Source organism: Leptodactylus fuscus, chromosome 3, assembly GCF_031893055.1.
Source record: "Leptodactylus fuscus isolate aLepFus1 chromosome 3, aLepFus1.hap2, whole genome shotgun sequence".
Lineage (NCBI taxonomy): Eukaryota > Metazoa > Chordata > Amphibia > Anura > Leptodactylidae > Leptodactylus > Leptodactylus fuscus.
This window is the reverse complement of record NC_134267.1, coordinates 63,314,779-63,339,938: the sequence shown is the minus strand read 5'-3', so window position 1 is coordinate 63,339,938 and position 25,160 is coordinate 63,314,779. Positions and strand designations below refer to the sequence as shown.

At 43.1% G+C, this 25,160-nt stretch overlaps 1 protein-coding gene across 1 annotated transcript; it reads left to right on the top strand.

The window, feature by feature from the left end:
- Positions 1 to 3,791: 3,791 nt before the first annotated feature.
- On the top strand, positions 3,792 to 24,429 carry DRC8 (dynein regulatory complex subunit 8). The gene is made up of 7 exons (XM_075267729.1): positions 3,792 to 3,861; positions 8,673 to 8,757; positions 10,522 to 10,594; positions 19,298 to 19,377; positions 21,777 to 21,819; positions 21,967 to 22,033; positions 24,094 to 24,429. Exons 1-7 carry the CDS (start codon positions 3,837 to 3,839, stop codon positions 24,207 to 24,209), a joined length of 489 nt encoding a protein of 162 aa, XP_075123830.1. The 5' UTR covers positions 3,792 to 3,836; the 3' UTR covers positions 24,210 to 24,429.
- Positions 24,430 to 25,160: the final 731 nt, after the last annotated feature.

Below are 25,160 nucleotides of genomic sequence, written 5' to 3'. Positions count from 1 at the left end.
AATGTGTATATGTTGCCAATAGCTGATGAGCTTCTGTAATAACATATTGCCTCATTGTTATGGGGTATTATCATGTGCTGCTATATCATTTATTATCAGCTCAATTAATTAGATTTAGACTGGTAATTATTCTTACTTGGAGAGAGTGTATCATGTTACAGATTTCTGGTAGTGTTATGTAGTCATTTGTTTGAACAATATACAATTACACTTTTATATGTACATAGCACAAACATTAAAAGGGAGTTTACGGTTTTGTTCACACAGGGCACAGGATGGCGTATTTTGGGCCTGATTTTGACGCGGGAAGCCACATCAGAATAGGACAAAAATGCACCTACCACGACTGTTGGGGCTTCCCGCTCCAGAGTAGGCCCAAATGCTGCCAACAGGTGAACGCCGCGGCTGAAGAAAGGGCTGCTCTCTTTTTTTCACTAGCAGGAATAAACCGCTAGCGGAAAAACAAACGCTAACGATCTGCATAGACCTCTATTGTGAGGTGGCGGATTTTGAGGAGGATTCAGCGCCAAAATCCGCACCTTCTTGCCCCGTGTGAACAAACCCTACCTCAACACAAATTACTTACAAACCACTTATAGCTGTTGCTTAGCAAACATACTTTTTTGTGTCAAAGTACGAACTTGCTTACAAGAATTTTTTTAAAATCCATATGCAAATGAGTTATTTGATTAATTTGGGGCATGCCTGCCAGAGAACCCCCCCCCCCCCCCTTTTTTTTTACCTGTGGTTGCCACCAAACACCTTATTCTAAGTTAAAGATGGACATGTTTTTGATGTGCTGTAACAGATGTGATTGTTCTCCTACTGCACCCAACAATTGCTTTGCATAAGAACACTGTGAAACATGGAGGAGGCTCTGTTATGTTCTGGGGCTGCTTTGCTGCATCTGGTACACGGTGTCTTGAATCTGTGCAGGGTACAATTAAATCTCAAGACTATCGAGGGATTCTAGAGAGAAATGTGCTGCCCAGTGTCAGAAAGCTGGGTCTCAGTTGCAGGTCATGGGTCTTGCAACAGGACAATGACTTAAAACACACAGCTAAAAACACCCAAGAATGGCTAAGAGGAAAATATCGAACTATTTTGAAGTGGCCTACTATGAACTCTGACCTAAACCCTATTGAGAATCTTTGGAAGGAGCTGAAACATGCTGTTTGGAAAAGGCACCTTTCAAACCCGAGACAACTGGAGCAGTTTGCTCATAAGGAGTGGCCAAAATACCTGCTGAGAGGTGCAGAAGTCTCATTGACAGTTACAGGAATCGTGTGATTGCAGTGATTGCCTCAAAAGGTTGTGCAACAAAATATTAAGTTAAGGGAACCATCATTTCTGTCCAGGCCTGCTTCATGAGTTTTATTTATTTATTTATTTTTATTTTTTTTTTAAGTTCTGTTGAAGCAAAAAGCAATTTCTGACTTTCATTTGTTCATTTTCATAGATTTTTTTTATTTATTTATTATTACCGTATTTTTCGGACTATAAGACGCATCCAGGTTTTAGAGGAGAAAAATAGGGAAAAAAAATTTTCAGGCAAAAAATGGTAAAATATTTAATATATGGGAGTTGTAGTTTTGGAACAGCTGCAAGGCCTCATTGACAGGTGACCCTGCAGCTGTACGGGGATGTATAGGGCGTTTTTTTTGTGGGGCCAGGTGTAGACCGGGCATTTTCAGACACAGGGATACCTAATGTATATGTTTCACAGTAATGTTATACTTTTATATGTATTCTAGGGAAAGGAGGTGAACTTTTATTTATTTTATTTTTTATTATATTTTTTTTAAGTGTTTTTTTTTTTTTTACTATTTTAATATCCCCCGCCTAGGGGGCTTGAACCTGCAATCATTTGATTGCAAGTCCCATAGACGGCAATACAAGTGTATTGCCGTCTATGGGAGATTCTATACATTACTATCGCGGAGGGTCATAGACCAGCCGCGATAGTAATATATATCTATGACAGGCCTGGGAGCCTTCATTAGGCTCCCAGCTGTCATCGGAACAGGCCGGCTCCTGCGGCCTCGCCGTGCAGGAGCCGGCCTGCATCACTAAAGGTATGGGGCCGGTGGGGACCGGCCCCGGGGCTAACTAACTGCCGGGACCTGCGGAGGAGCAGTGGGTTTGCAGCATGGCCGTGCTACTGCCACCGCTGGTTTTCTTCAGCGGCAGTAGCGCGGCAATCCGCAGGCCCCGGCAGCTAAGACAGTCCCCGGCATCTGCTGTAATAGACCGGTGGATGCCGGGGAGTGTCTTAGCTGCCGGGGCCTGCAGTATTGTCACACTCCTGCCGCTGCAGAAAACCAGCGGTGGCAGTAGCGCGGCAATCTGCAGGCCCCGGCAGCTAAGACACTCCCCGGCATCCGCCGGTCTATTACAGCAGATGCCGGGGACTGTCTTAGCTGCCGGGGCCTGCGGATTGCCGCACTACTGCCGCTGAAGAAAACCAGCGGTGGCAGTAGCACGGCCATGCTGCAAACCCACATTCAGACTATAAGACGCACCCTCATTTTCCTCCGAAATTTGGGGGAAAAAAAGTGCGTCTTATAGTCCGAAAAATACGGTACTTTTGTCAGATTCAAAATTGTGACCATTGTAGGTATTTCTTTTATTAAATGAGGGGTACCAACAATTTTGTCCATGTGTGTATAAGCTATTTTAGTTTTTCTCGATTTGGTATTCATTTCTGCTGGATTGTACTGTCGTCTCTGTAGTTCTGCTCAAGTTTTTTTTGGGTTGGAGCCACGATGCTCTGAATGTTGTATATCACAAGACAAGTGTGGTGAGGTGGGGGATTATGAGTCTATTATGAAAGGATAATAGAAGTTGTAGTATTCATTGTTTGCCATGTTGAGAATGATCCAAACTGGGAGGAGGTAACATAACCTGAGACCATATACCTCAGATGGCCCCAGGGAACATGTGTTCGCCCCAGTACATGAAGGATAGACTCCCTCAGGAACAGGGACAGTGGCCGGGCAGTCTAAAGCCTGATATTAAACTGCATGGGCACATGTTGAACCTTGTCATATCAGGCTTAACTAAGTCATGGAGGTTATATTCTTGCTGTAACTGATGCTAATATATCAGCCCCAGTTACTGGAAAAAAAAAAAAAAAAAAAAGGGAAAGTTAAAATGCTCCCCAAAAGTCTATTATTAATAAAAATAAAGAAACCACAAATACCATCACCACGTCACAGGTTGCAGTCCCACCCTTGCAATACAACACTATGAGTCACCTACATAAATATTACCATAAGGGAGCTACAAAACTACTTACGGCTAAGACCCCATGTTGCAGAAACATTTTTGTTGCAGATTTTATTGCATTTTTAGAGCCAAATCCAGGCTATAAATCTGCAACAAAAAGACGGCGTTGCAGAAATGCAGCTTTTTGTTGCAGATTTTGCTGTGGTTTTCTGAGCCAAAACCAGGAATAGATTAAGCAGAAGGTAGAAGAACATATATTTCCCATTCCTTTTGCAGCCATTTTTGGCTTTGGCTAAAAAATAAACAAATAAACAAAAAAAAAAAAACTAGCAAAATTTGCAACAAAAAGCTGCATTTCTGCAAAGTGTGGCCTCAGCCTAATTTTTTTTTTTTTAGTAGCACAGAGTGCTAAGCCCTAAGATTAGCACTGTTATATGATCATGAGGGGTTAAGCGTCTTTGCCGCCTGTGCTGCTGTCTGCCCGGTCTTCATGTTGTGCCTGCAATGTCTCCGTGTACGATCCAGGGCTCCTGTTTCAAAAATGGCGGCGGCGGCGGCGGCAGGATCAGCGTCTGAACGCGTCGCCATGGAAAGTAAGCACAACAGACATGGCGGAAGACAAGGATGCAGCAGGTAAGCGGGCGCGGATATACGATCGCGGGGCGACGGCCGTGAGCCGGGGGATACATCACATTACAGCCAGCTAATGTATTTATTACATTCATGGTGATATGCTCCATAAGCGCTCACCTGGCCTGGGTATACTGAAGCTTGTTTGCATGGAAGTGTATTGTAGGCAGTGTATAAACACAGCAGGCGGCCTCCATAGCTATTGCAGCAGATACTCAGTGCTCGTGGCTGCTGCTGAAATAAGCAACTGACAGGCAAAGTGAAGAGAAGTGGGATTGTGGTCAATGTCATCCACACATTGCAGGAATAAGCTGCATGGTCAGAGATGTCACTTCTGTCAGTGTAATGGCGAGAACTTTCCATATAGAATTCATAGAGGAAGAAAAAATGTGATGAACAATGCTGCAGAAAACGTGTAATGGCGCAGATACATGACGCTGCGTTCACAATAGTAACGCCAATCCGATATTCGGGGCCATCAGAGGCGGGCCGCTAAAATATCGGAACACACGATTCAATATAATATGGTCTGTGGTTTGAAAACTGAAACTTGTGGAGGAGAATCTGCTCTGCGCAGGACTTTGTTTCAGACAGACACTGCGACAGAGGCCATCGCAAAACTGTCTCAGTTGTTATAGCAATGGGCAACTAAGGCAGTATGGGTTTTAGATGATTTTAATAAATCTGTCCCAATTTTCTTTACCTATTTTTCCGCCTCATTTTTTTTTTTTTAGGTTTGTTTTGTTCTTCACCCATCACTGGGGGAGGGTTTGGGGAAATGAAGTATTACGTGTGTAGTCAGTGACGCCCTTCAGCAGAAATACCGTACAGAGCCATAATACAGCGCTCACATATCATGTCACTGGTGGATAGTCATCTAGAAGCCAGTAGAGTGACATCATATAGGACATTGCATCTCTGGGTCCAAAACGTTCAGGTTGGATTCACATAGTTACAATTTGCCATATTGTACAGACAATATTAAAGCAGTAAATCGCATCCCAATTGCAGGTCTGATGACCAAATCTACAGCATCATAGACATGTGATAGTGCTAGTTCAGGTAGTGAGACCTGAGACAGGATTTAGGGCATAATATGGTTTGTTATAAGGCTCATTCACATGACAGGATTTCATGGCCACGTGCTGGCCATTGTATTAATGGGTGGTTTTATATACCGCTAGAAAGCCAACAGTGCTCTGAATTCAGTGAACTGTTGCTTTCCTCGTATGTGCCCCACGGGTGGAGACATTGGTGCCGTTAGTTTCGGCACCACCATCTCCCCACTGTCAGAAGGGTGTTCCTCATAGCCTATAGACATCGCTTGGCTGTAAGGAACACCCCCCAACAGTAACCTAACATAGCCTTTGTTGGAGACATCAAGCGGTCCCCGTAATAAGAGTATGTTGCAGAGTTCCAAATTAAATAACAGGCCTGGATGATCTCACCCATCCTTTAGCCTGGAGAAGCCACACACACAACTGATAGTGTATCAAGTGAGTTCTGATTTATTGTTACAGCGAGGTAGTTTAAATACAATACAGACAAAAGTAGGTTGGACTATTCTAATGACATAACATTGTAGAACCTGGCACATGACTATTGGCTAAAGGCCCAATGTATTTTGCATCTCATTATAGCTTTCCAAACTAGGATGGACTTTGTCCTTAAACACAGAAAGTTTCAAAATACTTATGTGTGAACTAACATCTCATATCATGGCAAGATAGAGAAGATTACATGCTGGTGCCAATCAATTCCAACCTTGAAGATAACGAATAGGCTACATAAACTCTAAGTATATACACTCTACACACTCTAAGTGTATACATCGAGTAAAAGAGATAAGAGATATACAAATGGTCAGCTGCATCTTCAAAAGATGAGACCCTTGAGATAGACAAAGATAAGGATTCATCCACACAGCATCCCTTAACCACCCAAAAGGGCCTTTTGAACTTTAAACAGACATTCTCATACACTTTATATGAAAAAGGTATCAAGATGGCTCACAAAATACAAAGATGGAGGACTTAACTCTAACACCTTGTATTGTCAGAGGGAACGCTCCTTACTGCCCAGTGATGATGCTAGGCTGAGGAACGCCCTTCTGATAGTGGGGAGATGTTGGTGCCGAAACTAACTGCACCGATATCTCCAGCAGCGGGGTACATACAGGGAAAGCTGACAGTGCGCTGAATTCAGCACACTGTCGACTCTCTAGCAGTATATAAAACACTACTTTCATGAGGACGTAAAAGGTCCTTTTTAATGGTCTGTGTGAATGGTCCAAGAAAAAATAGAACATGTTACTGCTTGACCATATAGACTCATGTTTATAAGGGATCAACGAAAACAGATTACACTTGGGTGTACACTCGTCCATGAAAAAGAATCATAGCAGTGTGAATCCAGCCTTAGGCCATTGTCATTATTTGATCAGTATTTTACGTCAGTATTTGTAATCCAAGAGTGGAAGTGGGACCTACAGAGAAAAACTATAATGAAAAGATTTCTATGTCTTTGTTTTGTACCTCCTCCTGGTTTTGGCTTACAAATACTGATGCAAAATACTGACCAAATTCTAAGGGCTGACTTCAGACAGGGTTTTTTGGTCAGGATTTTGAGGCGGATTCCACCTCAAAATCCTGACCAAAAAACCATCTCTCATTGAAATCAATGGGTTCCTTTTTCTGCAAGCGGATTGTTGCCGCTCCCAGAAAAAAAGAAGTGACATGCCCTTTCTTCAGGCAGATGCCGCGGCTGGATGTCTGTCTGAAGACACTCCCTCCCGACTAGGCCCATTCATTTGGGCCTAATCCAGAATGGAGTCCTACCCGTCTTTTGGTCCAGAATCTGAGGCAGCCTCTGCGTCAAATTCCGGACCAAAAAACCCCCATCTCAACTCAGCCTAAGGCTACATGCACACAAATGTGTCTTTGTGCTGCCTGCAGGGGAAATCCAGCATAAACGCTGATAAATCTGTCAGGGCTGATGGCCCAATTCATATGTGCCCTCACCGAACCCTCTTTGCACAAAACTGCAATTTCTGCAAAACAGTTGTGAGATTTTATGTCATATACACCAGAAAATTGGTGTGCAAGGCATATTGAATGTGATGAAACAGTAAAGAGATTATAAATACAGTGATGCAACAGTACAGGCATGATCTATACAGTGATGTCTTAGTTCAGGCATAATAAGCACAATGGGGCAGATTTGTGACGACTGGCCTTTTCAACACCAGTCTCCATATTCGGTAGAGTGTGCGTTCAATTTTGAGGAAGGACATACCTCCTCATAAGTTAGACGTACCCACCACTGGGTCCTGCACTGAGATCAGTAGATTTCAGGGATCATTTATGCCCCCTCTCATGACAGTGATGAGGGTAGCGCAAAGTGAAAGGAACTTTCACAAATATACCAAATTTGAACAAAAAAATGCGTTTCTTTCATTCCGAAAACTGGCAAGACACGATCAATCTCACCAATGATGTTCAGTCCTGTTTTTCAAAACTTCCTTGTCACAAGCATCTTGTTCCTCTCTTGATATATCCCATGATTTTATTTGCCCTGGCAGCTTATGCCTGGCACTGGATGCTGAAATTCAGTTTACTTTCAAGCAATAACTCCCAAGTCTTCTTCGGTGATAGTTTTACCCAGTGTTTTATTATTTAATCTATAATTCTAACACTTGTTTTCATGGCCTGGGTGCTTAACTTTACATTTATCCACATTCTAATTCATTTGACATTTCCTTGCCCAAGCTTCCAAGTTCCCAAAATCCCACAGCACATTACACTATTCTCCCCTATGTTGACGGCTTTACAGAGCTTAATATCCTGCACTAGTTGTGATAAGTAATTGTTAGGGTTGAGCCGATCTTGAGATTTCAAGATCAATTTTAAAATCTGATTTCCGATAATTTTCCAGCCAATCTCGATCGTGAAATTTGCTCAATCGACGATCGGAATCCGATCTTTTCCGTTCCCGATCCTCAACCCTAGTCAATGCTTCTCTATGGGAAAAGTCACTTTTAGGGTTGAGCCGATCTTGAGATAACTTCCGATCTCGATCCTGCTGGAAAAGATCCAGTCGGAATTCCGATCATGAAATTTACTTGATTACCGATTAGAATCCGATCTTTTCCGATCCCGATTGCTCAACCCTAGTAATTGTCATTTATAACCTGTTACCTTTGTTGAACCTGCAGGTTTCTGCCTCTGAGATTATACCGTATCTAGATAGTTGATGCCCTCCTTAATAATGACTTTATGTTTTGTGGCCTCATCTATTTTAGATTAGATAAATAGATTTCCTGCTCGTTCCATTATATCTGGGGACTTGTAACAAACCTCTGACAGTATTTTATTATTCTTTATCCCTCCCTTTGCTTCTCCCCATAAGGATTTCACATATTCGTTTTCTTCCCAGATATCATCCTGCATGGGCTTAAGGCTTATCTCACTTACCCCTACTATATCATATTCCTCTTCCAACATTATCAGTTCTACTTCCTCCATCTTGTAAGTGAGGCGTCTGTACGTATCTGTATGTTTTTCCTTGTCCCTACTACTCCTATCCCTACAAACTAGTCTCTGCCCACCATCCATTCCTTCCCCAGTTACATTACTAGTTCCCAGCTGCACCTTCCCCATTGCATTGTGATTGAATATATAATATGTTGCCTTTTATTGTTGTATCCATTGCATTTATTTTTGCGGTATAACATTTTATCTTGCCAATGTCTATGCCGAACCCCTACCGCAGGGCAGTTTAGGATATTCTGATGTCATTGTGATTATCATTTATAGAGGCTCTCGTGTCTGATCTCCAAAAACGAATCACAGAAGCCTTTGAAGTTTTCGATCATGAAAGCAACAAAACTGTGGATGTCAGGTATGGGGATTTTAATAAATTTCAGATATATGACATGTCTACACCATGTAAAATTCAAGTCACCAGTTTCGGTCAGGATTGAATAAAGGGCCAGTAAACCAAGAATGCAAACAAATAGAAAACAATAAATAATTCCCTATAAGATGCCTCACATCAAATCCTGATCTTTTTTGCTCTTCTTTTCTTACAGTGTATGTATTCTTCTCTATGGCAGGAGAAATTTTCCCCCTCCCCCGCACTAATGCTAATGCATGTAAAGCAGGAAGTTTAGGAGAATTGTTTAGACTGGAGTGTAGGCTGCACACTTTTTGTCTATACAATGAGTGTGTCCATTTTGTTGGAAGGAATCCCTGAAGTATTGAATAGTATTAAATAGCTCTGAACAGCTATACCACTAGTAATTGCAGTAACCGTGCCAGCAGTAGCGTACACACATAGTGACAACAATACAATCCAGTACCACTCCACTGGGAAAGTCACCCAACTTTCTCACACTGGTGAATGGCAAATATATGTAGTTATGATTTGATAATTCCCCTCTTACCTATATCCGGAGCACAGCGGGGTGCCATATGTTTCCTCCATTTGCCTCTTATGCCAGTCCACTCTCTGTGACATTACTGACTTCGCTTTACTCCCATTGTTTTTACAAAGTAGAGTGGGGTCAGTCATGTGACCAAGAGTTGGAGCTTCAGCAGAAGTAGCAGAATAAGACTTTTAGCCCCTCGGCTAATTTAGTAACCAGAGCGCCAGTCATCCTCTGTATAAGGATGTTTATCTAGTTTTTCTCTCCACACAGAGCCCCTTTAATAAGTCAGACAAGGGTGGGGGAGGTGGTTGGGGGTGTCTATCAACATCTGGAGGCCAAGGTGAAGATACAATCAGTATAATGATAGATTTGAGGGGGAATAAATAAACCAAAACATGTAAAGGTATGTTCACACGGCAGAAACCTTTTCTGCCGTGTGAACTCTCCGCGCTGCTAGCCGCGATGGGATTGCGGCTAATAATTCCCAGAACACTGTTCTGATATCATTTCAGCCCCACTTCTCTGTTTCAGGGTTTACATAATGCACAGTGCCACAATGATGTGTGCATACAGGCTCTGATCATTGGTTGGCTGTGCAAAGGGCCTCTTGAAGTAGCAAAAAAACCCTTCCAGATGAAGTCAGGAGTAAGCTGGATGAGACCACAGACTCAGGCAATGCTGGTCCTTCTGTGGTTGCTCAGTGTGCATGCTCCAGGCAGTCCATGCTTCTGGTGCTTCTTCAAGGCTGAGGCAGAGAGAAAGGAGTTACAGCACATGACCAGCGTGAGTTATTCATGTGTGCTAGTTTATGTTACTGGAATATCCCATGTAGGAGGTAACCAGGGGCAGGCAGTAATCTATCAATGTCTCAGGCTGGTCAGTGAAAACCCATGGCTCAGCATGCAACTCGATCGCTGGTTGTGACATCACACTCAAGGACCTTTTGCATGGAAAGTTAATCGGCAATTATCTCACTCATTCCCAGTAATTACCCTAATTGTGCTGCTAATCGTCCGATTATCAAACAAATACCCGTTGATCAGCTGACTGCATGTTTTATGCAGAATAAAAGATTCAGATTATTGGCAGTACATCGCTTGTCTAATCTGTAATAACTGGACAAAAAATGTGCAGTCGACCCTAAAAATAAATGGAATAATGTAAAAGTACAAAAATGTAATTACTGGTATGTGAAAAATATCAATTATAACAGTTCCAACTATTTTATTTTACAGAGAGATTGGGACAATCATCAGATCCTTAGGATGCTGTCCAACTGAAGGGGAACTCCACGACATGCTTGCAGAGGTAGGGTATTTTTAGGGATGGATTGGGATGTGAAAGTGGCCCCATTTTACACTGTCTACCAATAAGTATTTGGACACCCATGCAAATGAAGATATCTGCGGTGTCACGCCTTCCGCCATTAAATATCGTGAGGGAAACAGCATTGGCATTAGTCGCATGCAAGATGCCATGAAGTGCAGAGTTGCCCGATTTCGAGACAAGGGTAATTGTTGGGTACCACAAAAATGGTCGATCCTTAAGGGACATACAGTTGCAAGGGAACTGAATTACCCAAAATCGACAGTGGCCTATTTGATTACGAAGTGGAAGGTGAACGGTGGTTGTTGGAATGTGTCCCAAATGACTCCCGAAACTGGGAGATAGAGACCAACGGGTGCTGGTTAGAGAAACCGCACCCAACCGATGGCTCACATACACCAGGAGTACAACAGGCATCTAGGAGTATTATGTCGATCAATAAGGAAGCATGTGCTGGGTTCTACCAACTATTGAATATGAATGAATGTTGTTTTTCTATTCTACCACTGGTGTCCCAATACTTATTGGTAGACAGTGTATAGGTGGCTCAGTGCAAGTAGGCGGAGTCAATACAAGTAGGCAGGGCCAGCACAAGCATCTCCTCCATGTAAGGCAATCCTGTGTAAAATAATTTTGCACAGAACTGCTTTACATGGAGGGAGAGACAGCAGTCCTATGTAAGTTACCATGTCAAACTCTAACTGTAAGTAATGTTAAAGGCAGTGGGGTCAGGGTTGCAATGAAACTGTAGGTGCAGCAGCAGTCGCCATCACAGTCATAGTGCACTGACTCCTCAATCAAGAGTCCCTCAGGATTTAGAAAAAAAAGAAAAAGAAATTCCCTGGAACTCTAGTGTCCACTGCTGCAGCTCCTGTACCATAGTGGCTCCTCCACACACTGTAATGCCCTATTGTGGCCCCTCCACATAGTAAAATGTCCCATAATGGCCTCTCTATCCATTATAATGCTCTATAGTGGCCCCTTTGACCCAAAATTGTTGGACGTTTTCCACCCATGTACCAGACCCCAGAGTATAATGATCGGAGGCCCCAGTGAGGTGATGAAACATAATAAATAATGTTACTCACCTCTGCTTGCTCCCGCACCTGTCTTCCAGCAGACGTCAGAACAGGTGTAAGAACATGACCGCTGAGACCCAATCAAAGGTCTCAGACGTCATTTATGATGTGTCTGAGACCAGAAGAAGCTGGAAGACATGCGTCGGAGCCCAGGAAAGTTGAGTAACACTGTTTATTATGTTTGCCACTTCCTCTAGGCCTCAGCATATTATACTCTAGGGTCTGAAGAGACCACAGAATATAATGGTAGTTTCAGTTAGGAGCTGTTCTGATCAAACAAACTGTTGGGCAAATCTTGCGTAATGAATCTTGCGAGATTAACACATACTCTCAGTGCCACCTGACAGCCTCCACTCTGAAGATATAGGTGCATCAATAGTCAGGGTAAGGGCCAGTGGCCCATATCCCAGTTGGCTCACTGGGAATTTTCCCAGTGACATAGATGGCCAATCCACCCTTGAAACAAATAGAACCACCCATGCAGTAATTGTCATTATGAGCTGTCAGTTAGCTTGGCTCTCCACTAATCAGAAAAGGAAACCACCAAGAGAAATAGAACCACCCATGAGGCAGCAGTCATTATGAGGTGTCAGCTTTCTTGGCTCTCTACCAATCAGAAAAAGGCACTGGGTATAAATAGCTTCCCATTCCCCTCATTCTTGGTTATTGTCTTGTGTGGTAGCCATTGTATTCCTTGTTAACATGTCTCATAGAGAATGCAGTAGAATGAGCAGGAAGAACAAAACATCCAGAGCTGGCTTGAAGTGTCCAGTTGGCCATCTTCATCGAATAATGCCAAACATGATGCCAAACATTTCAGTGCTAATGCTCCAGTCTAATGCTAATTCCTGGTTCATGTCATGGAGTATTTGACTAAGGAGATCTTGTTCTTGGCAGAGTACAAAGCCTGGGCCTGGAGCTATCACCATGTCATACCCCATCACTTACAACTGGCAATGCTTGTGGATGTAAAACTGGATGAACTGTTTAAAAATGGCCTTATACCCCAGGGGGGCGCTGTCACCTATGCACCAATCTGAGATGTATACCACTATGTCATCCAGGTACTGCCACCTGCAGACTTATGAATTCCTCTCTATTCTCTAACAGAACCAGTGGCCCTTTTAAGAGACACCCAATTTTCTAAAAGGTGGTAGGGCAGGGTGTGGGCAGAGCCACTTTTGTGACATAAATGTTGACAGAAATCTACGTCGGGTAAGAGCCTGTTTCTGCAGAGGTGCATGGATGGCGGAGGATTCGCTTGTGCCTCATCGTGAATCTGACAAATCCTCTGCCAAGTGTTTTTTTTCCATTGCAGAAATAAAACATGACATTTTCATTCTTGTCAAAGGTCTCAGTGCTAAAAATATGTCTTGAGAAGGTGGCAAAACTATCAGTCAATAGGAGAGATCAGGTACAGGTACAATGAGGAGTCCTAGCACTAAGAACTAAGAAATTAGGATTCACAGGAATATCCAAAATATCGCACAAAAACCAACATCATGTAGCCAGATTCTGATGCATGTGTCAGGAACATCCACTAAGCTGCACAACACAAGAAATATTGAATTTGTTTGCTTGGCTGTTCCTCATTGGCAGATAGAAGTTGCTGTAGATTTCACCCATATAGTGAAGAAATCGAATCTGCAACTAAGATGAACATGCTGCAGTTCTGAAATCTGCTGAATGCTTGTTTTTCTTCCGTGCAAAATTTCCACTGCATGAAGGTGGCATTTTCTGAATCCCATTTACATGCACTGTACTGTAATAAACCCCATTCTGCAGAATATGTAACACAAGTAGGGATTGGCATATTTACTTGAAGTTGCTCCTAATCCTGACTATATATTTATAAGAGGTGATAACTCTGGAAATAATTAACATAAATACGATCTTTGAGTCCTATGAAAGCTTTGACGTATGAAATCATCAGATTGTAATGCCTGATTTGAAGGGAGATTCCCTCGGTCGTCTTCCACGCACTGCTCTTTTGAGGTCTAGCCACAGATTTTCAAAGGTGTTCAGATCAGGGGATTGTGAGGGCCATGGTAAAACCCTCAGCTTGCCCCTTTTTAGGTAGTCTATGTTGGATTTTGACCTGTGTTTAGGATCCATTTATAGAAACCATGTTGTTATGTTTGTTTCAAGAATTTGCTGGAGTTTCGTTGATTCCATTCTCTCCTTGGTTCTCCGTGCCCTTGACTGCAACACAACCCCAAAGCATGATTGATCCAGCCCCATGCTTAATGGTTGCAGAGATGTTCTTTTCGTGAAATTCTGTGCCCTTTTTTCTCCAAACATACCTTTGATCATTGTGGCCAGAGAGTTTTAGTTTAACCTCATCGGTCCACGGGACTTGTTTCCAAAATGCATCAGGCTTGTTTAGATGTTCTTTTGCAAACTTCTGACGTTGAATTATATGGTGAGGACACAGGAGAGGTTTTCTTCTGATGACTGTTCCATAAACGTCATGTTTGTGCAAGTATCATTGAACAGTAGATCAATGTAATACAACTCCACAGTCTGCTAAATCTTCCTGAAGGTCTTTTGCAGTCAAGCAGGGTTTCTGACTCGCCACTCTGGCAATCCTATGAGCAGCTGTCTCTGAAATTTTTCTTAGTCTTTCAGATCTTATCTTGACCTCCAATGTTCTTGGTGACTGTCATTTCTTAATTATATTTGGAACTGAGGAAAGGGCAACCTGAAAACACTTGGCTATCTTCTTATAGCCTTCTCCTGATTTCTGGGCTTCCACCATTTTCATTTTCAGAGTGCTAGGCTTAGGAGACCCCATGGCTGCTGTATTTTGGTACAAAATTAGGGGAGGCTGGGGATTTATAAACCTAACAAAATGCAGGTTGGGTCGGTCGGCAGGGCAATTGCCGAGGGCCCCAGCACTGCAGCAGCGGCTAACAGAGAGCAGCCAGCGCAGGGAGCTGCAGCTATTGATCCAGGAAGCTCCACTCAGCGCTGTCAGGACGCTCCTCTTCACCCCCCCCCCCCCTTCTCTGGCTGCCCTCTGTCAACCAATGAGAGGGTGAGGAGAGCCCAGGAGGCGGAGCTTATCGCTCTACAGAAGTTCCCTGCCGTCCTGCACACGTGAGAGGGAGAAGAGGAAGCTTCAGCAAACTGAAAGTAAAGGAGGAACACACAGGTACAGGCTGGAGGGGGGAGGGGGTTACACTTACTATACCTAGTAATGTCAGGCATTTGGAGTTATTCATTTAGTTTAGGTAACTCCATGTGCCTCATATTAATAGCAACTAACCCCATCATGTCCTTCACATTAACCCCCTGTGTACTTCACCATAAGGGTTACTGATATGTGAGACATATGGGGGTAATAGTAATGAAGATACTTCATTATTACCTCCATGTCTCTCACATATCAGTAACTCTTATGTGAGGCACACAGGGGGTTAATGTGAAGGACATGATGGGGTTAATTGCTATTAATATGAGGCCTATGGAGTATCTAAGCTGTAATGCACATGACTGTACTTTTTAGGGCTCGTTCACATCTGTGCCCGGTCTCCATTCTGCAGGTTTCCGTTTCCTGCATAAAACAGAGGCAGGAGACGGAAACCTGCAAGACTCTTTCATTTGAATGGGTGAGAAAGCTGTCCGGCCGTGAGCGGCGGTGAGCGTTTTATGCTCTCCGCCGCAAAACCGTTTTTTTTAATCCGGACACAGAGTCGGATATGCAGTACTCTGTGTCCGGATTAAAAAAACGGTTTCGCGGCGGAGAGTATAAAACGCTCACGGCCGGACCCGGTCTGTGGTTTCCGTCTTCTTGCTTGCAGAAGACGGAAACCACAGAACGGAGACCCGAACGCAGGTGTGAACCTAGCGTCATCCTCAATTGTGGATAAAAGTTTGTACTATTATATTTCAATGGGCCCAGTACACATGGCCATTGTTTTTGCGGCTTTGTGTTAGGGCCACATTGAAGAGCTGCAAATTATGGAGCAGGTCCTATATGTGTCCTATACCTAGACCAGTCATGTCCTCATAAATGGGTGATATTACACAGGGGCGGATCCAGAACCGGGCAACCACCTGGGGCCCCCGCCCAGCGGGGCCTCGCGGCGCGGCCCGGACCTAACAAAATGGTCCTGGTTGGCGGGAGGTATGTCCCGATTTTAACTCATCGGCGATGAGCTGAATACATAGGCGTTTAAAGCAGGAGCTGTCAAAGTTCAGCTCCTGCTTTAATGCTGCGCTCCGGCATTTGTAGCCGCGATGTGATGACGTCACATCGCGCCTACAATATGTGTATGAGTGAGACTGCGGAGAGAGCAGCGGGGGAGCGAGGGAAGGAGAGTGTGGTTTTTTTTGTGTTAAACATTAAAATGGAACATAATATAGGGGGCCCATGAAACTGGGGGCAGATGAAGGGGGAGGGGGGAGAACGGCATGACACTGGGGCAGATGAAGGGGGAGAGAACAGCATGACACTGGGGCAGATGAAGGGAGAGAGAACAGCATGACACTGGCGCAGATGAAGGGAGAGAGAACAGCATGACACTGGGGCAGATGAAGGGAGAGAGAACAGCATGACACTGGGGCAGATGAAGGGAGAGAGAACAGGATGACACTGGGGCAGATGAAGGGAGAGAGAACAGGATGACACTGGGGCAAATGAGGGGGAGGGAGAATGGCATGACACTGGGGCAGATGAAGGGGGGGAGAACAGCATGACACTGGGGCAGATGAAGGGGAGTGAATGGCATGAAACTGGGCAGAAACGGGGGGGACATGAAACTGGGGACAGAGATGGAGGGGGGAACATGAAACTGGGGACAGAGATGGAGGGGGGAACATGAAACTAGGGGCAGATGAAGGGTGTATATGAAACTGGGGGAGAGATGGAGGGGGGACATATAATTTACGGGTGACTGTAGGAGGATTATACTGTGTGGAATCACATGAAAAATGAATGAGAATGGGCGGAGCCAACATAAAAGTGGGCGGAGCCAAGTTTGCTGCGGCGCGCTCTTATCTTCAAAAGGGAGGTATGGGTTACAAGCACGAGGCTTGGTGGTGCTTCTATGCCACTGGCCTTGCGTGCACGCTCCCAATGCAGCTAATAGTACACAAATAAGGTCAGTTTTATAAGGTGTGCAAGCACAGCTAACTAGTTAAAAAAACGCCTCAAAAATGCATTTTTTTGGCTAATGTTTTTAAAAAATCCTGGGGGGGGGGACCCCCCGATAAGTAGGGCCCCGCCAAAGTCAATTGCCCAGGGACCCGCAAAGCCTGGATCCGCCACTGCATAACCCTAACTGGCTAAGTAAGGTCTGAGACCTTTGTCAAAATTACCTGAGCACACAAATCTACAATGGTTCCCAAATTTTTGTAACATACTCCTTTCCCTTTTGCACTGTAAAATTGTACTCAAACATAATAATAATACACTGATATTGCCTAAAATGATAGACAAGTGTGTTTAATCTTTAACTTTATGCCTTTTAAAGATCATTTCATCTTCAACTTGTTTAACTGTACCCAATAAGTCATTTTGACCAGGGGTGTCCAAACCTTTTGCATGCCACTGTATATATAACAAGTGTGTGTTTGTATAGACACACACACACACACACACACACACACACACATATATTTATAAGCACATACACACACACGACACAGCACATACCTGGAGAGCCCACGTCATAGTCAATGAAATCTGCCACTGCATTGTGGGGGGAATTTGAAAGGAGAGTCATGATGGGATCTAAGAATAAAAGGAGAGGAACTATGCTGAATATTTAAAGGGATTTTATGCCAGGGACTAGGAAAGAGAGGGGAACTTTGCTGAGAACCACTATTTAAAGGGATCCCATGCTTGGGACCAAGAGTAAGAGGTGAGCCATGCCATACTTGTAGCTAGGAATGAAGGGTAACCATGCTGAGGACCAAGAATGATGGGGCTAACTTAAACTAGGAATGTGTGTGGGTTGTAGTAACTAGTGTACCGTACCATGGCTAAATTTTTAGTTCCAGTCTAAGGCAAGGTGCACATCTGTGTTGCAGTCTCCATAGGAGACTCCGCCACATATTGTTATGTCAGTCCAGGTAGCTGCAACGGGGCTAAGGAGTAGCAGTAGGGAATCTCGCCCTGCACTACTCCCACTAGCTATCCCGGTCCCTGCCTCACGGGTGTGGGTCGGCTGTACTCAGGCTAAGCCTGACCCCGACAGTTCCTCTCTCACTGATACCGTAGGCCTAGAGGGAAGTGGGAGAAGGAATGCCCTATAAGATCTCTAGGGACTGGAGACTAAAGGGGGTCACCCCTAACGAACAAGTGAAGCTGCTACTGACAGGGACTGACAAGGGTGTGCACTGACTAACAACACAAGCAGCACACAGAAAAAATGTGGGAAAGGATTCCCCCAAACCAATATGGGAAGGTACCTTACACTAGGAAACAAACACAGGGAAACTGAGTAGAAATCAAAGGATAAGGCAATTCACTCACACAGTCAATTATACACAGAGGGAGGATTGGTGAACACAGAAGGGAAAACACACAAACCAACTCGTTCACCCAAACCTCCCAAAAACCAACCACGGAACTTCCTCTATCCAAGATAACCACCTACTCCTCCTGCTAAGGCCTAGCTCTGTAAAAGCGACACTCAGCACAGAACCATGGGAGGCATGGGTTTAAATACAGAGTAGAGACCACTCCTCCCAGGTGCAAATGGGAGGACAGACTAATCAACCAGGAGATAAATCAGTGCGCACGTGTAAGTCAGAAGGTGTGCACCAATACCCACGACAGGACAACCCCGCAGCGCCAGGATGCCACCCCAGACACTGCGCAGCCAAAAACTCCCCAGGTAAGAAAAATAGAAAGTAATGAACCAAATACTCCTAACACATATTCCACCTAAAATTGATGGAGAGAAAAGTCCTTCAAAAGTCTGTGGTGTCCGCTGGTAATCACTTTACGTGGACAGGCTCTGCGTCTTTTGGGTCCTCATGTGAACCGACCGACGGAGACCTGATCGCTACTGTGAACCTAATGTAAGCCTGACTTGACTTTGGGCTCTTTCATCATTTTGGGGCGAGTTGGGGGACTGTACATGCTTGCTGACTCCATTTAACTCTTTAATTTCTGTATACTTTTTTCTTTGAGAGGACCACTTTTATGAAAGACAATTTTTCTGTGCAAATTTGGGTGGTCGACTCAAGGAGGTATTGTAGCTGCCTGGAATGAACTTGATGGATAATATACTGGTCCTTTAGCACCACCTGCTGGTTGTATAATGCGACAATGAGGAAATAATTTTTGAATAGCACAAAAAATAATACATTTCTGATATATTAATCTTACTGATATTTGATACCAGTTTCCTTAGTCTGCTATCTGGAGATTGGTGGAAGTCTCAGTAATAACCCCCCACCCCCACCAATCTGACATTTATTACCTTTCCTATCAATAGTTGAGCAATATTAGTGGTTAAACTACCCTACTAAATTTCATTTCTAGTTGGTTATAGAATTTTGATATGGAATATTTTCCCATGTACTGAAGTTCATTGTCATAATATTCAGTCATTATCTTTTTTTTAATCTTTCTTTCTTATTTTTCTGTAAGGTAGAGGAAGAAGAGCCTACAGGATACATTCGCTTTGAGAAGTTCTTACCGATGATGACCAAAGTGTTACTGGAAAGAAGGTCTGATAAATCTTATGTAAATCTACATTCACATTCGCATCAGACTCCTAATGTCCACCTGAATCAGTGGGCGATAAAGTCCTGTATGAACGGCTTTATGGTCCGCTGTTTTCAGTTTAAAAACAATGGACATCCGATGGACCCCATTATAGTCAATCCAGTCCGACAGACCAGAAAAACGGAGCTCTGTTCTGTTATTTCTTTTTTGCTTCTACTATACAGATCACTAGGTCTCCTCCATAGTCAGAGCTAGGCTGAAGCTACAAGTTGGAGAAAAGTTGCATTTTTTTAATTCCAGATTTTGCTGTATTTTGTTTGAGCCAAAGCCTGGACTGGATTTAGCAGAAGAGCGAACTATAAGTGTTTCCTTCGTGTCTTCCATTCCTTTGAAGCTACTTTTGGATTTGGCTAAAAAACTGCAGCAAAATTTTCATGAAAAAGAGGGGTTTTCTGCCATATGTGACTCAGTCTTAAAGGAGTTTTCTGTGCAGATAATGCATACAAATCAGTCATAGTGGTTAAAAAAAATGAAGGGGTCTGAAAGTGGGTGGGAGAAGAGGGAATCGGTGAAAGGTGAATATCTCTTAAGTTCCTTCTTTTTTTATTTTCTTTTTTCTTTTTTTAAACAATTTTCTCTGAAAAACACTTTTAGACTAAGGCCCCAAAAAACTGAAAAAGCGATGCGGGAAAAAACGCTGCGGAAAACCACCGGCATTTCTATAGGTATAACTGACATGCTGTGATTTCCAAAACCACAAAGGTTTTGGAAATCACAGCATGTCCGCTGCCGCTGCGTGTAGTTTTCTGCAATGTGTGGATGGTTTCGTTTTCCAAAACACAACAATTACGTCAAATAGAGCCCCGGCCTAAGGCCTATAGGTATAATGAAGCAGAGGTTTCCTCTGTGGACTTTTTGTTGAAAGCGCTGCGAGAAAAAACGCAATGCGTTGCTGCAGTGTTTTTTCCCGCAGCACCTTTCTGCTGTGGTCTGCTACGGGGGGCCTTAGCCTTAAAGGGGCTCTATCACTAGATTTTTGTGTTTTTAGCTAAAGATATGCCTGAATAGCCTTTAAAAAGGCTATTTAGGTGCTGCTAATCATTTGTAGAAATATCCCCCCCCCCCCCCGTTTTTGTTAATTACCATGGAAGTCGATATGCAAATCAGCTCCATTGTGCACGGTGGGCGTTCTGTGCACCCCCTTGCGTCATACCTTCTGGACGCCCACTACTGCCTCCAAGCCCTCCTCCTCCTGCTTATTCACCACCTCCATCCTCGGCGGTTTCTATTGACGCACCAGCATCATTTTCCCATAGAGAACATTGCGAGCTGGCACTGGAGCATGCGCAGTAGCACGCTGGAGGGAGCGCTACTGCGCACACACGTGACTTCAATAGAAACTGCCAACAATGGAGGCCATAGAAAGTTCCTACAGTCATGGTTGTATGCTTTTGACAACCGTTCAAGACAAAAGACTAACCACTAAGGCCTCGTTCACATCTGCGTCGGTAATCCTTTCGGGGGAGTCCGCATGGGGACCCCCCAAACGGACTACGGAACGCATTTTCAAGCCGTGTGCAGTAAAATCACATGGACCCCATAGACTATAATGGGGTCAGTGTGCTTTCCGCACGAATCATGCAGACAGGAAAGTAGATCATGAAGTACTTTTCTGTCCGTATGCTCCATTCGGAGGCCGTGAGGAAAGCACACGGAACCCATTATAGTCTATGGGGTCCATGTGCTTTCACTGCACACCGCTTGACAATGCTTTCGGTAGTCCGTTCGGGGGGTCCCCATGCGGACTCCCACAAACAGATTACCAACACAGATGTGAATGAGGCCTAAGATGGTTAGATACTGCTCCATTTTTTAGTCAATCCATTTAAAAAATGTGTTTTACATCATTTAAAGGGATAATTTCACAGAATTCATCCCTTTAAGACTGGTGAATCTGCAGTATGATTTTGCTATGGAATCATCATGGATTGGGGTGAGGAGTATTATGGTAAATGTAGGGTAAATGTATGAGAAATATTCCCAAATAATTCTGCAGAACTTACCCTAAGGGTGCGTTCACACGATGTAACGTGGAGCTCAATCTGGCACGTCTACGAGTGTCAGCAGATTGCGCGCTCAAAAAGATCCCATTCATTTCAATGGGAGTTACGAGCGTATACGCCGCATTATTTTGCGCCCGTGATTTTGCGGCTTCTGAAACACGTAGACGTGCCAGATTGGGCTCCACGTTACATCGTGTGAACGCACCCTAACAGAAAAATATGTATCCATGAAACAATAGTTAAAAAAGTCTTTATACAACTCAAAATAGAGAGAAGATAGTCTGCATACACGTGTTACACAGATAGTTATTTTACTTTGCTGTCTTAATTTATTGTAGGTACCGGCCAATACCTGAAGACGTCCTCCTGCGAGCATTTGAGGTCTGTTTATACTGGTAATCTCAAATGTGTAGCTTTCCAGGTGTTGTAAAACTACAACTCCCAGCATGCTATGAGAACTGCAGACTTTTATAGAACAATAGGAAGTTTTTGCAATGGCTGGATATCACTTTTTGATTTGTTCTCTAGGTTTTAGATGAAAAGAAAAAGGGATTCTTAACTAAAGATGAACTCCTCAAATACATGACAGAAGAAGGTAATGCATGCTTCTATATTAACTAATGAACATATTAGGGGAGATTTACTAAGCAAATTGCACCACTTCTGGATTTCTGGTGTAATTTGCACACAAAAACTGTCTAACATACATCACATTTATCAAGTGGTTCACAGAGACTTATATAAATAGGAAAAGGGGGCATGGCTTATCTGAAAAGAGAAAGGGTTTTAAGGGCGTCTACCCCCTCCCCAAGTATGTTCAACTGTTGTCACCACATTCGAAGGCACGTTACAGTGATAGCATACTCTTGTATGAATACTTATGCAAATGAAGCACTTGGTGTAATGGAGGCGGGATGTTCAGGTCCAGTAGTATAAGTGATGTCATAACAGTGGTAGGGTCAACTCCCACTACTCAATGTGGTGGAGACATAAGGTGGTAGGGGTCTGAGTTGCAAAAGTAATGCGAAAGGTCCACCTCTTTGTACCAACTGAGACTTCAAGTTCTCCAAATCTACAATCTACTGACATACATAGTAAAGGTCTGATGTTTAGCACTGTTATGTGCTCTGTAACAAGGTGGCAGCAGTTGAATATATAATTGGGCGAGGTGATAGATTCCCTTTAAAGGGGCACTATCATTGGGAAAAGTCATTTTTAACTAATCACATCCTTGCATAGCTTTTAGAAAGGTTATTCCGCACCTACCTTTTGTATGTAAATTGCCTCAGTGGCTTTTGAATAAGCCCGTTTTTTTCATATGCTAATTAGCCTCTTGGTGCACCCTGGTAGTCTCATTGTGCACCCTCTGCCTATTCTTTCCTATGTATGTATTCAGCACTGGCTGCTGCTGATGATGACTTCCTGTTTGCACACACAGATAGGAAAGAATAGAAGAGACGAGTGCTGCTGGGAACTTCCTGTGCTGGCTGGAAGCTAATTAGCATATGAATAAAAATGGGCTCATTCAAAAACCACTGAGGCAATTTACATACAAAAGGTAGGTGTGGAATAGTCTTTCTAAAGGCTATACATGTATGTCTTTTCCCAATGATAGAAAAAAAGGCAATGGTGCCGCACACTCACAAATTTAGAAAGTGTGGTGCAGACGTCAAAGGGTCCTTCGACCCCACAATCAGATTAATCAAAAAATGTTGTCGCACACACAGGTTTTGTTGCCAAAAAGGGAAATAAATTTATTTACAACACCGTGTACATCATTTGTTGTGCCTTTGGACATAGGGGTCGCAGTAATATGAAAAAGACTAATAGATCACAATAGTTGACGTTTCGGTCGTGTAGACCTTCATCTGAACTGATCTATAGTGTGAATACAAGGCATGCCTGGGACGCATCCTACATGCCTCGTATTCACACTATAGATCAGTTCAGATGAAGGTCTACACGACCGAAACGTCAACTATTGTGATCTATTAGTCTTTTTCATATTACTGCGACCCCTATGTCCAAAGGCACAACAAATGATGTACACGGTGTTGTAAATAAATTTATTTCCCTTTTTGGCAACAAAACCTGTGTGTGCGACAACATTTTTTGATTAATCTTTTCCCAATGATAGAGCCCCTTTAAGGTATGGCACAGTGCACCAAACATTGGTTCATTGTTTGATTGAAAATAAACCATCTGATAAGTTTTGTAATGTTAAACTAGATAGTCTAACAATATGCCAAATTTATCAAAAAGCATTAGACACTTTGATAAATCTGACGCAGGTTAATGCTGTCTAAGGTGTGATGCACACAACCATAGTGAATTTATGGCTCACAAATACTATCCTGCAATCCATGCATATACATGTTTGCATTCCATTAGTAAAGTCCTTCACACTCTTGGATCCTGTATGATTCCCCACACTAGTTAGAGATGCAAATGCGGACAAATATAGAACATGCTTCATAATTTGTGGACCCCTTATACACCTAGACACACTTCTGCAAAAATTGCAGATGTGGATATGGGCCCATAGCTATGTATGAGTCCGGACTTATATCCACAATTGCAGATAAAATTACAGTTGCGTGCATGGGGCCTAAAACTTAGACACTACTAGTAAATCTGCAACATTGACTTTCACAGGAGAACCATTCACACAAGAGGAAATGGAAGAGATGATCTCTGCTTCTGTGGACCCAGACAAGAATATTGTTCCTTACAAGGAATATGCTGCACTGATGGTAGTAGAAGATTACTGAGTCACTATAAAATCGTGAAATTACTTGCGTCAGGCCACAGTGTTTTTCTATAGGAAAATAAAGCTATAAACCATCTGGCGACTGTGGCAAAAAATGGATCATGTGGACTTCTTAGAAATGGTTGCTGGTACATTTTTTTCCCATAGTGAAACACTGAAGTATTGGTGTAAGCAGCAATAATTCCATGATTTTACAGTAAATTATGGGCAATATCATCATGTGTAAAAAAAACAAAAATTTGTTGGACTTTTTTTTTTGTTTGTTTTTCTTTTTACCTTTTCTTTTATATTTTTGATCAAGTGTTTTGATGAGTATGTATATGTGCAATAAAAATGTACATGTTGGTAAAAAATGGCAGTGAACCCATAAGCAGAAAAGCCAGGTGTTGCCTAAATGTGGTGACCTGCTGCAGGCTGTTCTGTTATTGAATATATTAGCATTAGAAAGAACAATAAAATGTAACTTTTATTGTAATTTAAACATGTAAAATAAAGGCGGCCCCTACATATATGGTTACCATTATTCAAAACTGTGGCACCAAGGACCACAAATTATCCATACCAAAAACCAACTCCATATGGACAAATAATAAAAAGTCTCACAAACAAAATGTGCAAAGTCTCAGAATTAAATGTGTAAGGTTGCTCTCCCATATTAGATACAGAGCGTCAGAACAGTCTTACCATTTGGAGGGTACATATGTTTGTCTACACGTTCATTACACATGTCCTACAGTCAAGCACTGGGGAGAGGTGAGTATTTTTTTTTTTCACCTACCCAGGCTAAAAAAAAATTTTTTAGCATAGACAACGCTGCAGTTTGCCCGTGGTAAAAACACTGTGGCAAAAAGATACCCGCAGCGAAAATGCCGCAATTTCCGAAACCGTTGCGTTTTTGAAAATCATGGCATGTCAATTATACCTACATAAATACCAGCACTTTGCCTATAGA